We start from the raw sequence: 21525 nt of genomic DNA, 5'->3' as shown, positions 1-21525 counted from the left end.
GAGAAAACGGAGCTGCCTGGGTGGAAGGCAGGCACCAGAGTGCTCCCAAGCCCTTCCAAGGACCCACTCGTAATCTGGGTCCAAAACACAACCAGGGAACCATGATCCTCTACAGAAGTAGACGCAGGAGTGGACGATGCTTGCCAGGGACCATCCCTAGTTACCTAGAGCAACACTAGAAGCACAAAAGCAAAAGAAAGAGGCCACACCTTCTCCTACTTATAATCTGATTGAAAGACAGAAATTGGAGCAATAAGACTGCAAGAAAAATTTACCAAAATGCTAACAGTGACTGCATTTACAGATTGGGACTTGAGGTATTCTCTCCTACTATTTGATACCTCCTCATTTCTCTTTAGTGGACACACCCCACCTCTGGAGTAAGTTAACAAAGTTCTGGGAGAGGGTAAGCAGAGTCCCTCTACTAGAGCAGTCTGGGCAGCTCTGCTGCTGAGGTGCTGGGTTCCTCAGACTGGGAGGTGTCAACGCAGCCTAGGGTGAAAGGCCTAGCACGACCAGCCCAGTAATGACCGGGGTTGAGAAGAGGACCTGTTTTGGGTTGCTACATGAGCAGTGCACCCCCGGACACTGGAATGGGACAGTGACACCTCTGCATAATGAAGGGTCTCAAGGGCTAGAGCCCCCTGCTGATGCGACCCAGGAGAGGAGAGGCACAAACAGGGTCCTACCATGACATAGAAGGTGGTGACCACGTTGAGAGAGGAGGCAAATATGGAACTCATGGTCTTCACTGACGGTTCGTCCAGGCTGTCATAGGTGGGCAGGACCTGGCTGTGTGGAGACAAGAGGTTCTTAAAGCAGGCTCTGCAGAGCCTCGCCCGCCCTGGCGGCCAGCTCCCAGGACCTCTTCTGCAGTCTGGCCACTAGCACCTCTTCACATGGCACTCATCACACACGGACTCACCACCCTAAAGCCAGCAGGTCTCATGACACAGCAGTGGCAGCACCGTGATGGCCCCCAGACCAGCCCCCAGAACATGTTCCACATGGATAGCTCACAAGTACTACAGAGCCAAGGCCATCTGTGTCGAGGGGACACAAGATGCCCACTGCGGAGAGCATGGCACTGAGGATTAAGGCAGCTGCTCAGACACACCTCAGGGAAGGGAGAGTCCAATGGAACAAGCCTGGCAGTTGTAGCCCCGCCAGCACTCTGGCCAGGTGGGAGTGGAATGCGCAGAGAGGGGACAACACAGACACACTGCCCAGCTGGCAGCCTCTTATCTGTGTGATGAGAACACTGGCTCCTGCCTCATACCTGGTGCCAGAAGTATGGTGCTACTGGGCAGATGGGAGGGACCCAGTCACTGGCTGGGCAGGGGATGACAGCCCCACACAGGCTCTGCAACTGCACCCTGAGGACATGAGGCAGCACTGAGGAAAGCTCAGGGGACAGGATGCCTGCAAGGGGTGGGAGCCAAGACAGAAAGGAGGAGACGGGGCCACGAGGAGGTGGGAGCTATGCTGGGAGCAGTCTCAGTAAGGGCACAAGGGTTGACTCAGGCTCAAGAGGGAGTCCAGTGGTGCCCTCTAGGGCAACCTAGGCTCAAGGCACAAAGGACACGAGGTCAGTGCAGGGCAGGAGGAGAAGGTCAGGATGCAGAAAATCAGCAGCTACTAAGTAGATAAGCACAAGGTCAGTTGAGCCAAATAACAAAACTGCCTTTTAAAAGTGAAAGAAAAACAAAAAAGAACACCCGAGCCAGATCCAAGAGCAGACGAAAACAAACAGGTGGGAAGGCCCAGCCCGGTGAGGCTGTTCACCCAAGCTCACGGCACACTGTCCCTCAGGCCACCTCAACACAGGCCACCACAGCAGTCAGGATAGGCAGGAACTGGCAGCCACATGCCCATGCAGCCCAGCAGAAAGCCAAAGGAAGATACCAAAAGCCCCGGCCCCAAAGCTCTGGAGAAGACTATGTCCTGTAACCAGCTTCTCAGTGCTCACCATCTGCCCAGAGCCGGACCACACCAGGAACCCAGCCTGTGGGGATCAGCACCAGAGACCCATGACGCATGCTTGCCCCTGACCCCAATACACTCAGAGAACTACTGGGAGGAAGCTGCAGCAGCTACGAGGAGGGACACCTGGGGATGGACAGGGTGGAGAGGCCAAGTCACAGGCTCTCCTCTAACCTGCATTCCCAGGGACCCCTGGACTATCCCCTGGACTGGACAGAAGAAAGGTCAGAGACATAGACCTCCCAGCCCCCTCCACAAAGTTCCCATGCTCCCCTGGAGGGCGTGACTCTGAGCACCACTGCTGGCACCCGAAGGTGTTCCCAGACCACCCACCTCACAGAGTAGCCTCCATCATAGCTGTCCCCACTACTGGGACTGGGACCCAGGTCTCCAGGGAGACTGCCCTCCCCAGGCCTCCTATGATCAATGCTAACACAGCCACCTCTCTGGGCACAGGATGACAGTTCTGCATCAGCCAGCATTCACTGTGTGAAGCCAGGAGGACCACACAGTGAATCTGAAAACGAGACCAACAGGGACAGGCTCCTGGCTGCAGAGTGCCCTGGGAGTGAAGAGACCCTGTCACTGCACCTGGCGAACATTCGAGTATTCAAGGCTCCAGGGCAGCAGGCTGCCCGGCATGGATGAAGAGGACAAGTCTTTGGCCCTAGGCCCTTCTGGGAAGAGGACAAACCTGCACATAGCTGCCTGTGATCCCCCTCCCAATCCACAACTCGCCTGAGAATCAAACCCCAACAGATGTGCATTGGCTGCTATGTGGACACCACTGAAGCAGCCAGACTACAGGCTTAGGTTTAAAACAACCCAAACACACAGACAGAAAGGACAACTGGTAACTAGGTACACAGTGCAAGAATGCAACTTCTGTCACCGATGATAATGGGGACATTAAACAGCAAGGCTGGAGCACGTTCTGGCGGAAACCGAGCTGCCAAGAGAGAGATGGTAAGTGGGAAATGACGATTTGGATCTCGTATGTGGGTGTAAACACAGCAGTGTGAGCAAATTTTATCTGTCACATTAGTTTACGATTGGCATAATACATGCCCACTGCTGCTATGGGGGGGCCCACTCTGCCAGCCCCCTGCACGCTGATGGTCTTTTCCCGTCCGCACCGGATTTACGCCTCTCTTTTCAGCCAGTTACTGCTCCCGTCCAGGCATGAATCACTAGCTCTTGCCACCCTGGTAGAGAAGGTACTGCCGCTGCGATGGCGGAGCAGCCTGATCTGAATTCACAGAGCCCCAAGTGCCAGAGTGAGCCTGCCCGCCTGCGCACACACAAGACCGGAGATGTCCCAGCAGCAGCCTGAACTCAATGTTTGTGCAATTTCCTCTCAACATTCTCAGAACAGCAGCTAAATTCTGGCAAAACACTCGGGACTCTGCGCAATCAGATGGCTGTGCTGCTGCCGCACCCACAGCCAGCTTTCCTCTCCCAGGATCTGGCAAAGCAGGCGCTCCAGCCAGCCAGTCCCAGCAAGAGTCTCTCCGGGTCACACAGAACTCACAGGTCACACTGGAACAAGACAGCACTCTTTAGCTCCGTGTGGTTGACAAAGACAGGCACTGGGCACGGCCGTCTGCACCCTCCCCCCACCACCCACCCCAGCAGTACTCACGATTGGCAGGCGAAGGACATGCCAAAGATGGGGATGCAGCGGAAGACACCCTCCCAACGGACGTAGCTGACCCGCTGCAGCCACTGCCCACCAAAAAGGCCATGCTTGAGGGAAGACAGCACAATCTGCAAGGAGAGAGCAGGGCATAGGTCAGGAGCAGCCTCCTTCGGCCGACCTCCTGAGGCAGGAGGCAAGCGGCCCTTCCCACTCCACTCTGCGGCTGGAGGACCCCACGCCTTCCCGGGCTCTCTGCCTCCTGCCCTGGAGAACTCTGGTTCATGCCACAGGTTGGCTGGACACTGTCAAAGGAATGCACCCAGCTGCATAGGATTCCCATTCCCTGCTCACATCCGAGCCACTTTCTACAAGGGCCACTCAGCCCAGGCAGAAGCACAACCCTGCTCACTCACCCTGCCCAGTCCCAGTGCCCGTCAAATTACAGAGGACAGTCTCCTCAATATGGAAAGGTCCTTCCCTGGCCCTGGATCATGCTGAGCACAGACGTCTTTCAAGAGCTCAACCAACCGAGGGGCAGCTCTCTGAAGGGCAAGGACCTAACATGCTAGACTAGTCCTCAGAGAGCTGTGGAATGCCAGAAACTGCAGCTCCAGCACATAACCCGCAGCTGGCTCCAGTGCAAGCCGCCTGTAGAAACACCAGGGCCCTTCCCTCAGGAAGAATCCATTCTAATTTTGCTGTGAACAGCTCAAGTCCCAAGGAACTCACGGGGCAGGCTCTCCCAGGGAAGCCTCCCTATCCTCAGTGTCAGTGCTACACTTTATCTTCCAGCCTAGTCCACCAAAATGCTCACTTAAAAAAAACAATAACTTGCCACTATGGGACAAAAAACTGAACTGCTATGCTCTGGATCACAAATCCCACATGAAAGGTCTTTCCAGAAAAATGCAGACATAGGGCCGGGGATGTAGCTCAGTGGAGAGCATTTACCCAGCATGCACAAAGCCCTGGATCCAATCCCCAGTGTCATTAAAAAAAAAAAAAAAAAAAGAAAAGAAACGAAACTATGCAGGTGCTACACCTGAGTCCCCAGAGCCACTCCTGCTGAAAGTGCTCACTGGCCACGAGACCTGTGGGCTTCATGCACATTCTGATCTTTCTAAAACATTTCTCAGGCTTTGAGCCACTTCCCCATGGTTCCCCAAGAGGCACTGGCAGATAAACCAGGTCTGGGCATGTGACTGAGCCCTTCCACAGGGCACAAGGCTCTCACCACAAACATGAAGACAGTGTAGAAGATGAGAGCCATGGCACTGAAGGACTGGATGGAGGCCATCATGTTCCTCTGTAGGCTGAGTGGGAGCACAATGCACAGGGACACCACGAAGAGCAGGAACACACGGAAGGTGCCGGTCACCTAGAAGGGAATCAGCAGGGTCTCCTGGGTTGCAGCCCTGAGCTCACTCACTAGCAAGGGTATGGGGAGCACCATGGGGCCTAGGGGACCAACAGCATCTAAAGCAGAAGGTGGTGAGTCTCCAGAAGTGGCCCTCAAGGTCACTGGGCAGTGTGGCTCAGTGCACATTTTTGAACACCATGGGATACAGTCCACCCCAGAATGAGATCAGCCAGAGCCGGAAAAAAAAAAAAAGAGAGAGAGAGAGAGAGAAAGAAAAAGAAAAAGAAAAAGAAAGAAAAAGTCAGCTGTTCCCTACTTCACACAGGGAAGGAAGGTGGTGGGAGCCTAGCACCCAGGCTGACAGAAACCCAGAGAACCTACCACAGGTTGCTTCTCCAGCCAACTCAAAGCCAACCTTGCTTCAAGCAGGCTAGGACTCTTGAAATACTGATCCAGAAAAATCAGTGGCAAAACTCCAGACTGTGTTTACTTTAGCAGAACCTGCAAGGGTCTGGGGTACCTGACATGTCACTTGGCTGCAGCTGATACATGCTTACCCAGCTTCAGAGCTGCCGGCAGCCAGCCAGGGGTGGTGGGGGCTCTGCCAAGACACATTCTCCCAGCTCCAAACACCTGCGCACCTATCCCAGCCCCATGCCTCTCAGCATGGGAGCGTCACACATGCAGAGTGACCTCGACAACCCACTAAGGGGGATGAGATGGACAGGTGCTGCACACACTGGCCTGCTGGGAAGCACTGCCAGGCAGCAGCAGCCACCACTGTCTCTCCTGTGCGTCCCACAGGACCAGTGAGACGTCTGGACCTGGGGTGCAGCTGGTGGTACAAAGACGGTCCCCTTGTGTTCTACAGGCAGAACTACGTCTACAGAGTCCATGGTGAGACTTGGGAAGTAGAAAATCAACTGGGAAGACATGCTCAGGGCACAGACCAGGGCCACACTCACTCACTGGAATGTTCTTGGCAATGTGTAAGTCTGGCACATTCCACTCATGCAGAGGACTGCTCCCCCCAGCCATAATCTTTGCAAACTGAAATCCTTTTCTACCCCACTGGCATCCAAATATGAAGAACTCTTCATAGAGAAGACCCTTTATGCGACATCATGTGTTCACCCTAGCCAGCCTCTGGCTACAGCTTTGCTGCCATCAGGGAAGTAAAGAGGTATGTGAGGGGCCCAGTTCACAGATGGGACCCTCAGGGGCAGGAACACCAAGCTTGGAGGATGCCACACGGAATCCCCCAGACTGCACAAAGCGTGAGTCCAACAGCCCTGGCCGCAGTGCCCTCACGTCCACCTCAGCAGGATAAAGACAGAGCTCCCAGGGTGGCCACTCTAACCGATACCTGAGCACAGTGGCCAACAAGGGCCTGGCCACTTCACCTGCTCTGCGCTGCACCTTGCTGTGAGATGTCCCACTGCCCCTCCTCCCCGCTCATGCCTACAGCCATGGGCAGCACGGCAGCTGCGCGTCCTGCCTCTCCGCCACCTCCACAGAGGCTACCACAGCAAGGCCTCGAGCTCCAGCTCAGGGAGCATCAGTGGACTCGAGGCCCAGGGAGCGTCTCCCAGCCAAGCATACCGATCTCAGCTGGCTAGTGGGAGTGACCTGACCCCTAGGTGCCACAGACAACCTCCAGCAGGCCAACAGACCAGAAGAGATGAGAACGCCCTTACCTGAAACCCAAAGAGCCGAGCGAAGAAGTTAGACCCCAGGTCACCGATCACCACATAGAAGGCGATGCATGTTCCTAGCATCAGCCCAATCATGCTGCAACAAAGGAAACCGTGGGTTTGAAACAGTATTTTGAAGGAGTGGGACATCTTGTCATGACTGAAGCAGGGAGCAGGTGCCTGCAAGTCCTGAGGACAGGACTGAAGGCCAGGAAACCTGTTCCCTGGGCTGTGCTGACCCATGACTGCATAGGCTGGTGGGATGAGAGTGCAATTTCAAACGTCCAAGTTCACAGGACTTGGGCATGAGTGGGGTGCACTCTATCGTACTTGGAGTGAAGACTGAACAACAGTAAACTTCTCTGTGTGGTACTGTATTTTTCTCTCGACAGGAGGGTCTCAAAGTTCTTTTAGCTGTGCAGAAATGCATCATGACGTAAGACAAGTTAAAAGAACAATGATCTAGCAGGGCACAGTGGCGCACACCTGTGATCCCAGCAGCTCAGAGGCTGAGACAGGAGGATCGTGAGTTCAAAGCCAGCCTGAGCAACGACGAGGCACTAAGCAACTCAGTGAGACCTGTCTCTAAATAAAATACAATTGGGCTAGGGATGTGGCTCAGTGGTCCAGTGCCTCTGAGTTCAATCTCCAGCACTAAAAAAAAGAACGATGATCTGCTCCCAAAAAAGGGAGGCCTCGCCCCGCAAGTTTACAATTCCCTAATTTAGAAAGCTAAAAGTACAATTTCCCAGTACCAAAAAATAAGCATATAAATAAAATTGCAATTTCCCAGCAAAGTTTCATCTCATAAAATTTTAGTCCAAATGAAAAAAACATGCCTCAGTTTAATCCGCCTATCTGCAGCAGTGCTGGGTTACAGGTAAGGGAACAGCACTGAGCCGTTATTTACAGTGGAGGGAGAGCTATTCTACTGGGTTCCAAGTTCCCCAGCTTTATGGACTTCTTGGTAAGACTTGTGTAAGGCTTTCAACCTTGCAGCAATCACTTTCAGAATAAGACACATTAGACTTTTGACTAAGTTATAAACCAATCCGCATGTGAAACAGGCCATTCGCCTCCTACATCCGCAGCATCTGCAGCTGCAGGTAATGATGAAGGAAAGAGAAGGTGGGTGTGGCTTCGCGGCTTACCTGGTCTCCACCAGCATCTTCCCGGCCTTCCCATAGGCGTGGAACGCTAGCACCAAAGAGAAGAAAAGCGCTCAGTCCAACGGTGAGCAGCAGGGCAGTGAGACCATGTGACCCAAACCCACTGGTCTTATGTGTTATGGATCTAAGGGGGGGGATACTTTCAAATTCTGGCCCCAGGCATTTTGGGGAATCCACCCTCCATAAACAAAACCACATGAGACAAAAAGAAAGCAAGGGAGACAAAAGTCAGGTTGTTTTTTCACATGACAATGTTGTTTTTTTTTAATATATATATTTTTAGTTGTAGTTGAACACAATATCTTTATTTTATTTATCTATGTGGGTGCTAAGGAACGAACCCAGGGCCTCGCATGTGAGAGGCAAGCGCTCTACCGCTGAGCCACAATCCCAGCCCCACATGACAATATTTTTAAAAAGAAACAGAGAAAAGTCCCCACAAAGCAGAGGTTCCCAGCATGTGGCGACCACGAGGAGGCCTGCCTAGAACAGGGCCAATACCGAGGGCACAGGGGAAAGGTCTCCAGGGCTTGCAGGCACCCCGCAGGTCCAGCCCTTGGCCAGAAGGCCGATCTCCAAGCCTGCAGCACAGGAAGGAGGGCTTTTGTCTTCAACCTTCAATAGTGACTTGCAGAAGGAAACACAATCTTATGAGCATGTCACTCTTGGGACCAAGGGAGGAGAGGAGAGCTCTGGGGCTTGCCCGTGTCCAAGTAGACAGCCAGAATGCTGCACTGATGAACAGTGGGCACTGCCACAACACAGGGCACCCTACCACAAACGGAGCCTCTGTCTTTCCTTCCTGACCCCAGAATCATTTCTAGAAATGAGAAATTGCTGACTTGGCAAAGTCCCTCCCAGGACCCTGATGGTGATCTGGTCATCATCAATTTCCCTATGGTCCAGTCAGATGAGGGGAAGGGGAAGTTCTGGTCTCCAAGGAGCAGCCCAAAGGGGGTGCATGTGACAGGATGGCTTCATCCTTGTCAGCAGCCCCAGCTTCCTGCTCATTTCCTTCACAGGGGGTTGGAGGCCCCCTGGCAAGGTCTGAAAGCAGGAAACATGCAGCCTGTTGGGTATGAATGATCCCGTCATTTTTAATTTACTTGGGAAAGGCCCTGTATTGGCAAGAGCTGGAGAACTGGCCTTAGCCTAGGCCCATCCTGAGAGCAGAGAAGGCTTCTGCCTCCAGGGGTCACTCTGGCCTTTCCCAAACTCAGCTGGCACCCTTCAAGTGCATCTAACAAAAGCCAAAGCCTGAGCCTGATCCCTACCCAGAATCCAGAATGCTGATCAAGACCTAAGCACCAGCTGGCAGGACACAGAATCTCCAGTCCCACAGGTGGAAGTGATGGTACCTGCCCATCCCCAATTCTTCTCCAAAAGAAAGCTGAGTCTACAGGATGCTTCACACTGGAATGCCTGCTGCAGAAAAGTTCCAGAACATGCCTGCATCCAGACATGGGAGAGTGGAAAGCCCACAGGAAATCAGAGAAGAAGTGAGAGGCAGAGCTCTCTTCTGGCTCCTAGAACATGACTCCAAGCAGGGCCATGCCAAAACCAGGCCCTGTCACTGCAGCCGCCCCTCTTCTCTCTTCTTTTCCCCTGGCTCACCCACACCCCAGTGTCTGCAGGTGTCCAAGAACCACCTCAGTGTGGGTGGGCACACCCTTCCCCACACTCATGGGCCCCCTCCTCCATCCAGGGCAGGCCACATGGGGACGAGGAGGCCAGCTGGCTCTGGCACCAGGGAAGCACCCAGGCTTTCCACCTGCCTGCCTCCTGCCTTCATTGGACCCTGAGAAACAGGGCCACCTTTTCCTCCCCAGCACCACAGGCTGCCCAGCAGAGCTGACTCCCACCCTCTCCTGCTTGCAAAACCCAGCAGCAGCAAAGGAGAGAAGGGGGTGCTGTGCAAGATGGGGGGACACACGGGGCAGAGAAGGGGTGCTGTTCAAAACAGAACAACACGCCACACACACCTGTAATCCCAGTGGCTCGGGAGGCTGAGGCAGGAGGATAATGAGCTCAAAGCCAGCTTCAGCTGAGGGGCTAAGCAACTCAGTGAGACCTGTCTCTAAATACAACACAACATAGGGCTGGGGGTGTGGCTCAGTGGTCGAATGCACCTGAGCTCAATCCCCAATAACCCCCATTAAAAAAAAGGACAACACATACAAGGCAGAGAAGGCCAGCCAGTGACTTCAACACAGCTCCTCCTGGAACCAGGGGAGGAATGGTATTGGGGACCCAACTGCTGCATGGGACACAGGGCCAGCAGCACACAGCAGGAGAAAGCCAAGGGTGGAAAGGGTCTGAAAGCTCAGTTTGACAGCCCTGTTTCCCAAGCCACACAGCACACGCCCAGGAAGCCCAAGGGCCATGGAATGTGTGTGACACGGCACCGGCAACACTGGTTGCTCACAACCAAGAACTCAGAGGTCCCTGCTGCAGCAGAAGCAGCTTCCAGCCCAGACCACACGTGCCAGGATTTGGCCATAACTCAGGGCAACGTCCAGGGCTCAGAAAGTTTCATGGGGGTCATGGCATCTAAACAATCGATTCTGATGCCTGTGCATTTTCTGAAATGAAACGAGGCTTGAAGGAGGGTGTCCACATGCAGCAGGACGAGCTGGGCAGCAGTTGCCCACGTGGTTAAGGCTGGAGCCCAGGTGGCCAGCATACAGCACTGCTCACAAGGCAATTTTCTTTCAATCTTTCACATCTTGTCAAACCGGTTTGACTTCTCAGGAACTTTCGAAGAATAATCAGCCAGCCAGTTATCAAAAGCCATGACCTTCCCAGCCGAGGGCCCCACAACTTCTTTCAGGATACAGTATGAGTACGAAGCTGCAGTCTCTGCTATAAAATGCAGAGGAAGACCTCAGTGGGGACAAGCATCTCACCAGCCACAGGTGTGCAGACCAGGAAGGGACTACTTCAGACCTAGCAGTTAGGCCCTCTCAGTATGGGTCAAGTTTCACCAATAACTCATACATACTCAATGACAACGAAAGACTGAGTGCCACTATCCTCAAGAGCAGAAGAGAAGGAAGGGGTCCCTGGGTTCTGGAGTCAGAAACAAATACTAGTGTCCCAGTGCCAGTGCAAGGCAGGCTGGGAGGAAACGAGAGGCTATGCCCAAGTTCACTGTGCATGTCCAGAGGAGTCTACTTTCTTCAGCCCTGTAATTCTGCACCCTGTTTCCTCTCACCAGTCTCCTCCCTGTGCCCCCAGAGCTGAGAGGAGGGAGCCAAGGCAGGCAGAGAGACCTGGAGAGAACAGAACACACACTACCCTGGCTGAATACACCAGACTAGGCAGGCAGACAGGAGAGTGAAGGCGGTGCCCTCAAAGCCAAAGTATTAAGAGCCCAAACCGAAATGGAGAGCACAGCCTTCACTCCTTCTGACTAAAGTCACATTAAAGGAAGAAAAAACTACAGGAAACAAAACCGCAGCAAGGGAACCAGGAGACAGACAAAGCCTATCGTCTTTGTCCGTCTAATCCCAGATACAGCCAAAGCTCAGAACAAGATCCTCCATAGACTTCCAGGTGGGGAGTTCAGGAGAATCCCTTTCGACAGCTCCAAGGAAGGCTTCTGGGTAAGGGGAGTGACACAGCCAGGCAGCCCTAAAGAGGGTGAGCATAGCTATCCCTGCCAGACTTGGAGAGGAAAGTACATACATCACCCGCTCAGAGTGGGGGTGCAGGAGAGCAAGTGGGAGACCTGACACCTCAACCTTTCCCTATCACTTCAATACTGAAGCAGGTGATTCTATTAACACTTTTATTTTAAATTGCATTAAATTTTAAAATAAGAAAGAACATTGATGTCCAAGAAACTCATTAAGAATAAAGTAGAGCTGGGCATAGTGGAGTACACCTTTTATCCCCACGGTAAGGAGGCTAAGGCAGGGGGAATCACAAGTTCAAGGCCAACCTGAACAACTAAGCAAGACTCTGTCTCAGAATAAAAAATCAGGAGCTAAAGGTAGAGCCCAATGGTAGAGCACCCCTGGGTTCAATCTCCAGTACAGCAAAAAATAGCAACAATAATAATTAATTTAAGAAATAAAATGGAAGAAAAACAACCAAATCAGAGGAATAAGACCCCACAGCCCCAGAGGTAGAATGTCATGCTTCTTGAGAAAGGGCTTAAGCGCAGAGAAGGCCAGCCAGTGACTTCAACCCAGCCCCTGTGTTGAACTGTGTTGAACCAACTACTCCAAGAGCCAGTACTCACCCAGGCCGGCGTAGGTTCTCCGTTTGCTCAGGCTGGCAGACTTCACCAAGAACATGCATGACTGATGCGTCATCCAGGAGCAGAAGACCAAGAGCAGGGCACCCAGGACAATGCCACACTGGAGAGTGGAGACAAAGAGACATCACAAAACAGATCCTCCCCAGCACCTCCACCTCACACACAGCATCAGGGTTCACACAGCACTCTCTGCCCGCAGGGAGGCTCCACCGCAGTCTCCTCTTACTGAGGGCTGTTGCCCTGAAGCAGGGGAATCCTGCATGTGAATCTTCCCCTTCCTCAAGTCCTACTCGACAGCTAGGTATTGCCAACCCGGCTAGCTGGTTCCCCAATTCTCTGCACACACGTCACATTCACCACGTGTTAGCTACTTGGATCAACAACTATAAGTGGTAAGCACCTTCTGAGAGATAAGAGATGACATGTGTGACTTTCTTATTAGTTAAACAGACACTTCCCATGTGACTCTGCAACTAAACTCCTAGGTAATTCCCCCAGAGAAATGAAAACATGTCCTTGAACAAACCTATATCTCTATAGCAGGTGTAACCATAATCCCCAAACTGGAAAGTAACCTGGGTGGCCTTCAATAACAATAAAGAAATTGTGGTCCATCCATGCAAAGGAACATTATTCAGCAGTAAAAAAGGAACCACTGTACCCCTTTTGACATGAATGTATCCTGCATGCACCATGCCAACGGAAAGAAGCTAGACCCAAAGGCAATGAAGTGTGGTGACATTTATAGGACATTCAAGAAAGGTACAACCTGAGCAAGTTGTGCAGGTCACAGGGGTTGAGGATGGGAGAGTGTGGACAGCAGAGGGACAGAGGTCACTTTATGAGGTGATGGAACTTGGTTGTGTGGCTACATGACAGTACACAAACATCAAAATCCAAGGAACCACACCCTAAAATAGGTAAGTTTCACTGCATGTAAACGATCCCTTAATAATGGACTCTTAAGGGCTGGGGATGTGACTCAAGCAGTAGCGCGCTCGCCTGGCATGCATGCGGCCCGGGTTCGATCCTCAGCACCACATACAAACAAAGATGTAGTATCCGCCGAAAACTAAAAAATACATAAATATTAAAATTCTCTCTGTCTCTTTAAAAAAAAAATAATAATAATGGACTCTTAAAACATCAGCACCTCTACGTGGGACAAGGCGTTAAGGGGTCAGGCAGTCTACAGGAACTCCCTGTACTTCCCACTCAGTTGGTCATAAACCTAAAACTACTTAAAAATGTAAATCCCAGCTGGGGTTCTGGCTCAGTGGTAGAGTGCTTGCCTCGAATATGTGGCACTTGGTTCAATTCTCAGCACCGCATACAGATAAATGATTAAAATAAAGGTCCATCAACAATTTAAAAAAATTAAAAAATATATATATAAATCTAGGGGCTGGGGTTCTGGCTCAGAGGTAGGGTGCTTGCCTAGCAGCTGAGGCACTAGAGTTCGCTCCTCAGCACCACATAAAAATAAAATATTGTGTCTCCTAAAACTAAAAAATAAATATAAAAAAATATAAGTCTATCAATTTTAAAAACACAAATGAACCAGGCATGGTGGCACATGCCTGTAATCCCAGCTACTCAGGGGAGACAGAAAGATGGCAAGTCCCAGGCCATCTTGGGCAACTTAATGAGACACTGTGTCAAAATTTAAAAAATCAAGAGCTGGGACTCAGTGGTAGAGCACTTGCCCAGTATGTGCAAGGCCCTGGGTCCAATTGTCAGCACCACAAAAAAATAAATGCACACACAATGTGATGTCACCACACTCTCATCAGAATGGCTCAAATGGAAAAGAAACAGGATATCAAATACTGCAGAGTGTGGAGCACTTGGACCTCAGACACCTGCTGGCAGGAGTGAACACTAGAACATCGATCTGCCCTGGAAACTCTCAGCAGCATCCACTAGAACTGCACACACACACCTTGTGACCCTGATGTTCTACCCAGGTACACACCCAAAATAAACGCTATCACTCATAGAGCCTCGGCAACTGGTCCCAAGGGCTCCAAACAGGAAACACCAGAGATGCCTGCAAAGGTAGGACAAACTCTATTTCCATATGACAGAATACTACCAGATCCTGAAATAAACACACCAACTCCATCTAATGTCAGCAGAAAGCAGGCAATGGAACCTCCCGCACCAGAGGCAGGTGGTGGCCTGTGTAGTGGGCAGGAGTGACTGGCAAGGATGCTAGCACTATGGCATTCTTCAATGCAAAGTAAATCACTATGTTTGTTGACTTTATAAAAAATCACTGAGTATACCTGAAGCATATAAAGTTTTCTATACATTAAAATTCAACAAAATGTTTATATGTGTGCATGTGTGTGTAAGTGCCAGAATTACTGGGTGAGAAAAAGAAACACTAATGCAAGTTTTTTAATGGCAGAGCTGCCAAACACTAAACACACCCCTCTCCAACTAGCGTGTTGGCTTCTGCTGAAGGAGATGATGAGTCCAGAGGAAGCAGCTGGCTGGCACTAAGGACACGTGTGACTGTTTCTCATCCTCTGCTAGCACAGAGGCTCCCGGCTAAACTTCCAAGCTCTTCCCAGGAAGGCCTCTGCTGACCTCATCCTCTGGCAGCAGGTGCTCCAAATCTGGGGACACATGAATCACCTGGGCCCTAGTCCCAACCACGGAGGCATTTCACAGCCACCGCTATCCCCAACAGTTCTGCTGCGGACACTGGGGGAGGCAGGAATTCCGGAAGCACCCTGGGGTAACACAGTGCTGGGATGCCCTAGCCAGGGGCTCTGGTGACATCGCAGTTCTGTCCTCCCGCCTACACTGGCCAACAATGTTAGACTAACAACCCACACGAAAAGGCTGCAGAGCTCTGCGTGCAGGACGGAAAATTCCTGGATCGCAACTTTTTTTTTGATGTTTTCATCCAAAAGAGCTACTTGTGAAACACGCGAAGTGCTCAAACAACTACCGGCACCCACCTCCGGCTCCAAAATGCCCGTCTCATTTTTTTTTAATATGTATTTTTTAGTTGTTGCTGGACCTTTACTTTATTCACTTATTTATACGTGGCGCTGAGAAGGGAACCCAGTGTCGCACACAGGCCAGGCAAGTGCTCTGCCACTGAGCCGCAGCCCCCCATTGCATGTTCACTGCCTGCCTCTTTGGCGTGGCCAGCGGCCAGGACCTCCCGGCAGCGGGACCGGGGCCAGCGCACGGTTAACGGCCCCGGGAGGGCGCGGCCTCCCGGGCGCCCGCCCGCCCGCCCGCGCGCGCAAGCTGCGAGCAGGGGCCACGCAGACGCGGCGCTGTCCTCCACGTGGCAGTCACTCCGCGGTGACACCGACCTCTCCGCGCCCGGGCCTTGCCCTGGCGTCGGCGCAGCCCGGAGCCGGCGCGGCGCGGCCTGCGGGCGGCTCGCACGTCGGCGGCCCGGCTCACCTGCTTGAAGCAGAAGGGCATGGTGAGCACGCTGACGCCCACGATGCTGTTCACCACGTTCGTGACCAGCCCCCAGTTGGAGGCGGCGGCCGCCGTCATCCTGAGTGTCGGGGCGGGGGCGCGCAGTCAGCCTCCAGACCCCGCCAGGCCGCGCGGCCGCCTCCCAGCCATGGTCCTGCGCTCGCTCTCGCGGCCCGCGGCGCCGACCCGGAAGAGCCGCGGCTCTGGAGCTACACCTCAGCCCGGCTTCGCCGGCCCCAGCACACACACTTCCGCCTTCCGCTCACTCCCTGCCCGGAAGTGACGGTAACGAAGGCGGGGCACGGCGGGACCCGAGCCAGCAAGAGGCGGTCCCGGAAAGTTGAGAGGGATGGGGGCGGGGCTTGTACGACGGGGCGGGCCTCGGGGTGGTGAGCGCCAATGAGAGGCAAGCGTGCCCAGGAGGGGCGGTGCCGGCGCGCTAGCCCGGTTCCTGCCTGGTACTTAGCCGGCGCTAACCAGGTCGGCTCCTCCTCGGATACTAATGGGGCTGGACGGCCAGGGGTTCTTCCCCTGGGAGCTTCATGCGGAAGGACAATCAGGGCTGGAGAGAAAGGGGGTCGCTGCGCCCTGCGAAGACGAGCGGGGTTCTAGCGTTCATCGGCAGCGCTTAGCCCTTACGACTGATTTTAGGGCGTGTGCTTGGTACTCTGATGGCCGAGGCACTGTTGTGGGACATATGAGGCAAGGCACGGAAGAGAGCAGGAAACGCTTTTATTTGGCTGCAGCCGGGTTCAGAGGGCACAGCTTTTGCTGTAATCAATCAATAACCTGAACCCCGAGTTCAGGGAGTTTCAGAGTCTTATACCCAGCATCTAAGGGGAGGGGCTCAGAAGTTTACAGTCTGTAGAAGTTCACATAAAAGCAGCTTTTTCTTTCACTATTCTGGGCAAGTTAGCCCTTCAAGGACAACACCTGAGATCCCCTCTCTTTCCTCCCCCCTACCAGCTGTTACCATGGAGCCCAATTGGTAACTTCTCTTATCCTAGAAATGTGGACATCTCTGTGAAGCCCAGCTCAAGGCCAGAGGCCTAGTTTGCACATTTGTACAAACTGCTATACTAGATCCGGTTGTGAAAAACTAGTAAGAGGGTGTCCAGCACCTGGAGTGCTGATTTCTTCCCAGCCAGTAGCCAAGTAAAACGGCAACACGAAAAAAAGGAAGTTTATCTACATTAAACTCTTTTGCAGAGACTCTTGTTGACAATCCTAAAATCAGCCATGGTGAAGATTTCTGGAGAAATCTTCAGAAATGCCCAGTTAAGACTTTTCTGTGGAGAAAGGGGTGCCACTTCAGCACCGAGGGGTTGGTCCACTCCACTACCGGCAGGAGACTTAGCTAAGACAGAAGCCGGACGTGGAGTCTGCAGAATCGCCCCTGCAGTAGTGGGAGGAATCTAACAGCCTAATATGAAAAGGAGTGAAGGAAATGTGAGAGGAAGAGATGGAAAGACTGATGTGACCAGAGAAATCTGGGAGAGCTTCCAGAGCGGGTGGCCAATAGGCTGGGGCTTGGACAAATGAAAATTCTTCCTGTAGAAATAGATGTTGGGGAGGTGAGAGAAGAAAGGAGGGCCCTGACCCATAATAAATCCTGATATCTGGCGATGCCCACCAGTCCCCTGAACTGGAATTGCACATGAGAATTGCAGGTTGCTGGGGAAGCTCTTGGCCATGTCTGCAGGCAAATGCAGGGTCTTGTGTCTTAAATGAGAGGCTCTTCAGGCATGAGGCAGTGCAGCCACTAAGTAATGCCCTGTCCCACCTTCAAGAGAAGAAGAGGAGGAGATGCCAGGATTAAGAGTAACTGAGTACAAAATCAAAATAATAAATGCCTGCACTCATTTATTTTATGCAAATATCATACAGTGTATAAACTACTTTTGATTAATTATGTAATTTTTATGAAATTTCGTGTTCAAGATGTGAAACTTTCTTTAATATCTATTATTTTTTAGTTGGACACAATATCTTTATTCATTTATTTTTATATGGTGCTGAGGATCGAATCCAGGGCCTCACACATGCTAGGCGAGCACTCTACCACTGAGCCACAACCCCAGCCCCAAGATGTGAAACTTAACACAGGTTGTAATGAATAATAATACCTGTGGGGACTTCAGCTTTAAGAGCGGGGTTACTAGAAACTCAAACTTGAGTTCCTCCCCAGTTCCCTTTTCCCTACCACTCTGAAATCATCATTATCCAGATTTTATCATTACTTTTCTTTAAAGTTTACCACTGAACAATTATGCTTGTGTCTTTATTGTTATTTATTCCAATTTAATAGGGATTTGGCCTGCACATGTGGCTGCCTAGAATAAGGAAAACAGTCCCCAGCCTCCCTTGCAAGTAAGGGCGACCGTGTGACTAAGTTCCAGCCAACAGGAAGTGAGCAAAAATGACAGCTGCAACTTCTAGATCAATCCTCAGAAGGAGGAATTTGTCCCTTCTTTCATGTGCTGTTTGGAACACAGACCATGGGGGCCAGGATGAGACCATGGCAGGTGTGGAGCCAGGAGGAGCCTGGGTTCCTGGGCACCGTGGGACAGAGCCATCATACCTGTGCAGACTACTGTCTCTGGACTGCTCCATAAGGTAGACAGACTGTCTGGTTTAAGCTGCTGTTATTTTGGATTCTGTTTCACGAAGCCAAAGCTATAGCCTAATTAACTCAATAGTATATTGGGATAAAGCATTTTTGCATTTTTTTACTTGTATACTAAATGGAATTATATTGTATACATTCTGCAACTATCTCATTCAACGTTGTTTATAAGATTCACCATCACCATCACGACAGTGTGGTGGGGGTAAGTCATTCTTTCTGCTCTATGGATTCCATTGTTTAAGTAGCCCAGAATATAAATCCATTCTCCTGCCAAGGGCACTGAGTTGTTTCCAGTTGTTTGCCATTATAAACAGTGATGTACTGAGTATTGTTGTACTTGTCACCTCAGTGTCTACATGTTAGAAGTTCTCCAGGGTAAATACCTAGAAGTTGGATTGCAGATTCAAACCCATGCATATCTTTACTAGTAATTGCCAAATTGCTCTTTTTTTTTTTTTAAATATTTATTTATTTATTTATTTATTTTAGTTATCGGCGGGCACAACATCTTTGTTTGTATGTGGTTCTGAGGATCGAACCCGGGCCTCACGCATGCCAGGCGAGCACGCTACAGCTTGAGCCACATCCCCAGCCCGCCAAATTGCTCTTGAACGCAGCTGTAAGAGTCCTTCCTGGTTTGCATTGGAGGTTGGCAAGCTTCCTGTTAAGTGTCAGTTGGTGAGTATTTCCTGCTTCCTTGACCTCGCTGTTTCTTTCAAAACTGTTAAGTTCTGCCACTTTAGCACTAAAGCAGTCCTGAACAATACACAACAAGTGGGTGTGTCTGCTCTAATAAAACTTTATTTACAAAACAGCAGTTGGCCCAGTTGACCTGAAGGCTGTGGACTGTGGACGCTCTGCTCTATGTTGTCCCCAACATTTGATATCATCAGCTTGGCCAATCTGGTAAATAAAATGTAGTCTCACTGAGGCTTTAATTTCTCTTCCCTAATTACAAATGAGGTTAATCATCTATTCATATTTTTGGTTTTCTGTTCACATTTCTTCTGTGAAAGCAACTCACTGAGTTGCTTAGCACCTTGCCATTGCTGAGGCTGGCTTTGAACTCGTGATCCTCCAATCTCAGCCTCCCAAGCCACTGGGATTACAGACGTGTGCCACCGTGCCTGGTTCATTTATCTATTTTTATGTGGTGCTGAGGATTGAACCCAGTGCTTCACATGTGCTAGGAAAGCGCTCTACCACTGAGCCATAACTCCAGCCCTCCATTTTTCTTTTTTAGCTGTTCATCCTTATGAATTTTGAGGCATTATTTCTATGTTCTAGATAAGCAACCCCGTGGCCCTTAATTTGGGTTTGTCTGATGTCTCCACTAATTTTTCATTGCTGGTGTAACGGATTACCACAAATCCAGTTGCTTGATGCCCACTTTTTATTTCTTAGCTCTGGGGGTTAGGAGTCCAGCACAGACCTCGCTGGACGGAGTTCAAGCTGCCAGTGGGCCACCTTCCTATCTGGAGGCTCCAGGGGGGGTCTGCCGGTTGGTGGGTGGCAGGACTTGCACCCTTGGTTGCCGGGCCAAAGCCCGTTTCTTGCAGCCACCTTTCCAGGGCTGCTGCCCTCCCTGGCTCGCAGCCCACTTCCTCCATCTTCAAAGCCAGTGACGCAGGGAGGAGAGTCAGGTCCCTTCATGCTGCATCTCCGACCCAGCAGGAGAAAGCTCTTCGATTTTAAGGGTTCATGTGATTAGATCGGGCCCATCAGATCATCTGGGATAATCTCCTATCTCAAGGTCTGTGACCTTAATCACACCTACAGAGACCCTTTTGCCACATGAGGTCACATACAGGCTCCAGGATTAAGGGGTGCACATCTTTGGGGGGCCATGATTCTGCCAATCCCCCCATGATGAGATGTGGGTTATGAGGTGGTGCTGTTTCACCGTCCCATCTGGTGACACACGACTTCTGCCCTCCCATCGCTGATGAGGTCTCTCCCTGCAAATCTACCTCTTTCTCTTCTAGAATTAATGAATGGTTTCTGGGGAGGTACTTTGAAATGACATATCTTGTTTCTTACCAAGCTTTTCATTAATTAATATAACGATATCAGTATAGATTCATGGTTCCTATTTTATTCAGTGGGTTATAATTTGTGCTGACTTTTTTTTTTTTTCAATGCTGGGCATCAAACCCAGGCCTCATGCATGTGACGCAACTAACACTGTTTTGATGCTGGAATTACCCAGATTTGGGTTGCAGAACCCCTCTGTGGTTCCCGTGTTCTTCCATCCCTCCATTCTTTGAGCACCTCCTTGCTTTCTGGGTGCTCCTGGCTGGAATCAGCCTGGTCTCCCTGGATCTCTGGTTCCCCTCAGTGGAGGACAGAGTTGGAGGCCAGACTTGGGCGTTATGTGTCTGCAGCCTTTGCCAAACTTCTGCTCCCAGGTTCCGTCTGTAGATACAGCTAGAAAAGATGTATGTGTGCTTCAATGCGCTGGGTGACCGCACCATACATCCCTGTCTCCATTCCTTCCTGGGTCAGCCACCTGCACTGAAAGACACAGTTCACACCCACCCCTCCAAGCACCTTGGAGGCCCAGGCCTCAGGACTGTCTGGCCAGCCTTCTCCCCACCCATGTTCGTGACTTCCACAGTGAGGAACTCACCTCCGCCCTCCGAGATCTGCGCTGTATGGCCCCATCCGCAAGACACCCCTCCCGCAACTCAGTCACTCCCCGGGTCCTTCTCTGCCTAAATGCTTAAGACACAATTTAAGGAAGAGTAGGGCGAGGACACGCCGGGGCCCTTCTCCACCCACACGCCTCCATCCACAAGAGTGCAATCAATCCCCAGAGTGACTGTGGCTTTTCAAGTGTCCCACCAAAGAAACACAGAGGCTGGCCTCACAGGGGCCGTGGCCCGCTTCCAGGAAGAATGCCTGGGAGAGGAGACCAGCGCTCCAGGAGCACCAGCGGTGGACAGGGCTGGGTCAGGTCACTTGGACAGCTGAGACTTTGATGACCCCTGAGGCTTTCTGTGAAGTCCAGTGAGAGCGGTCCTCCCATGGGCTGACCTCCACCTCCATCTGTCTCCAAATCCAAGCTGGAGCCATGCTTAGAGGCCAGGATGGACTGTGGGCTGGCACCGTGGGGTCCTGGAGGCTTGTGTTGGGGCCTGGGTTTCATCCCCAGCAAGGAGGGGTCAAGAGCCCCCCTGGCTCAGGCGCTGAATCATGTGCAAACTCAGGCCCTGCCCCTTCCTCTAGGAACCCTTCCCTTCCAGTCTTCTGTGCTCCAGCAGAACTCTGAGGCCACCCAACACAGGGTGACATCTGAAGGGATGGGGGTCCCAGGCCTGGTGGCCTCTGTCCA

The 21525-nt window shown here is 51.7% G+C and overlaps 1 protein-coding gene and 1 long non-coding RNA gene across 7 annotated transcripts in view; one reads left to right on the top strand and one right to left on the bottom strand.

Moving 5' to 3' along the window:
- Nucleotides 1-15821, bottom strand: part of Slc38a10 (solute carrier family 38 member 10) — a 40548-nt gene extending 24727 nt beyond the window's left edge. For 2 of the 6 annotated variants that reach the window (XM_058585265.1, XM_058585266.1), the window contains exons 1-7: nucleotides 15542-15821; nucleotides 12092-12209; nucleotides 7828-7873; nucleotides 6680-6773; nucleotides 4857-5000; nucleotides 3626-3750; nucleotides 690-792 (exon numbers count right to left, since the gene is read on the bottom strand). In XM_058585265.1, coding sequence (XP_058441248.1) covers nucleotides 690-792; nucleotides 3626-3750; nucleotides 4857-5000; nucleotides 6680-6773; nucleotides 7828-7873; nucleotides 12092-12209; nucleotides 15542-15640 — 729 coding nt within the window. In that variant the 5' untranslated portion in view covers nucleotides 15641-15821. Of the gene's footprint in view, nucleotides 1-689; nucleotides 793-3625; nucleotides 3751-4856; nucleotides 5001-6679; nucleotides 6774-7827; nucleotides 7874-12091; nucleotides 12210-15541 lie in introns of those variants that run through there. The other 4 variants (XM_058585264.1, XM_046463194.2, XM_046463193.2 and 1 more) reach the window with 3 other exon arrangements.
- A 2001-nt stretch (nucleotides 15822-17822) lies between these two features.
- Nucleotides 17823-19156, top strand: LOC124105818 (uncharacterized). Its single transcript, XR_009228511.1, has 3 exons — nucleotides 17823-18178; nucleotides 18681-18869; nucleotides 19007-19156. It is a non-coding gene; the product is annotated as an uncharacterized LOC124105818 (long non-coding RNA).
- The last annotated feature ends 2369 nt before the right edge of the window (nucleotides 19157-21525 follow it).

The sequence above is a fragment of the Marmota monax genome, unplaced genomic scaffold (assembly GCF_021218885.2).
Source record: "Marmota monax isolate L192 unplaced genomic scaffold, Marmota_monax_Labrador192_F-V1.1 WCK01_AAM20220418_F8-fsc00220, whole genome shotgun sequence".
NCBI lineage: Eukaryota > Metazoa > Chordata > Mammalia > Rodentia > Sciuridae > Marmota > Marmota monax.
Note: the sequence above shows the minus strand (reverse complement) of the source record. Positions and strands in the feature narration are given on the sequence as shown.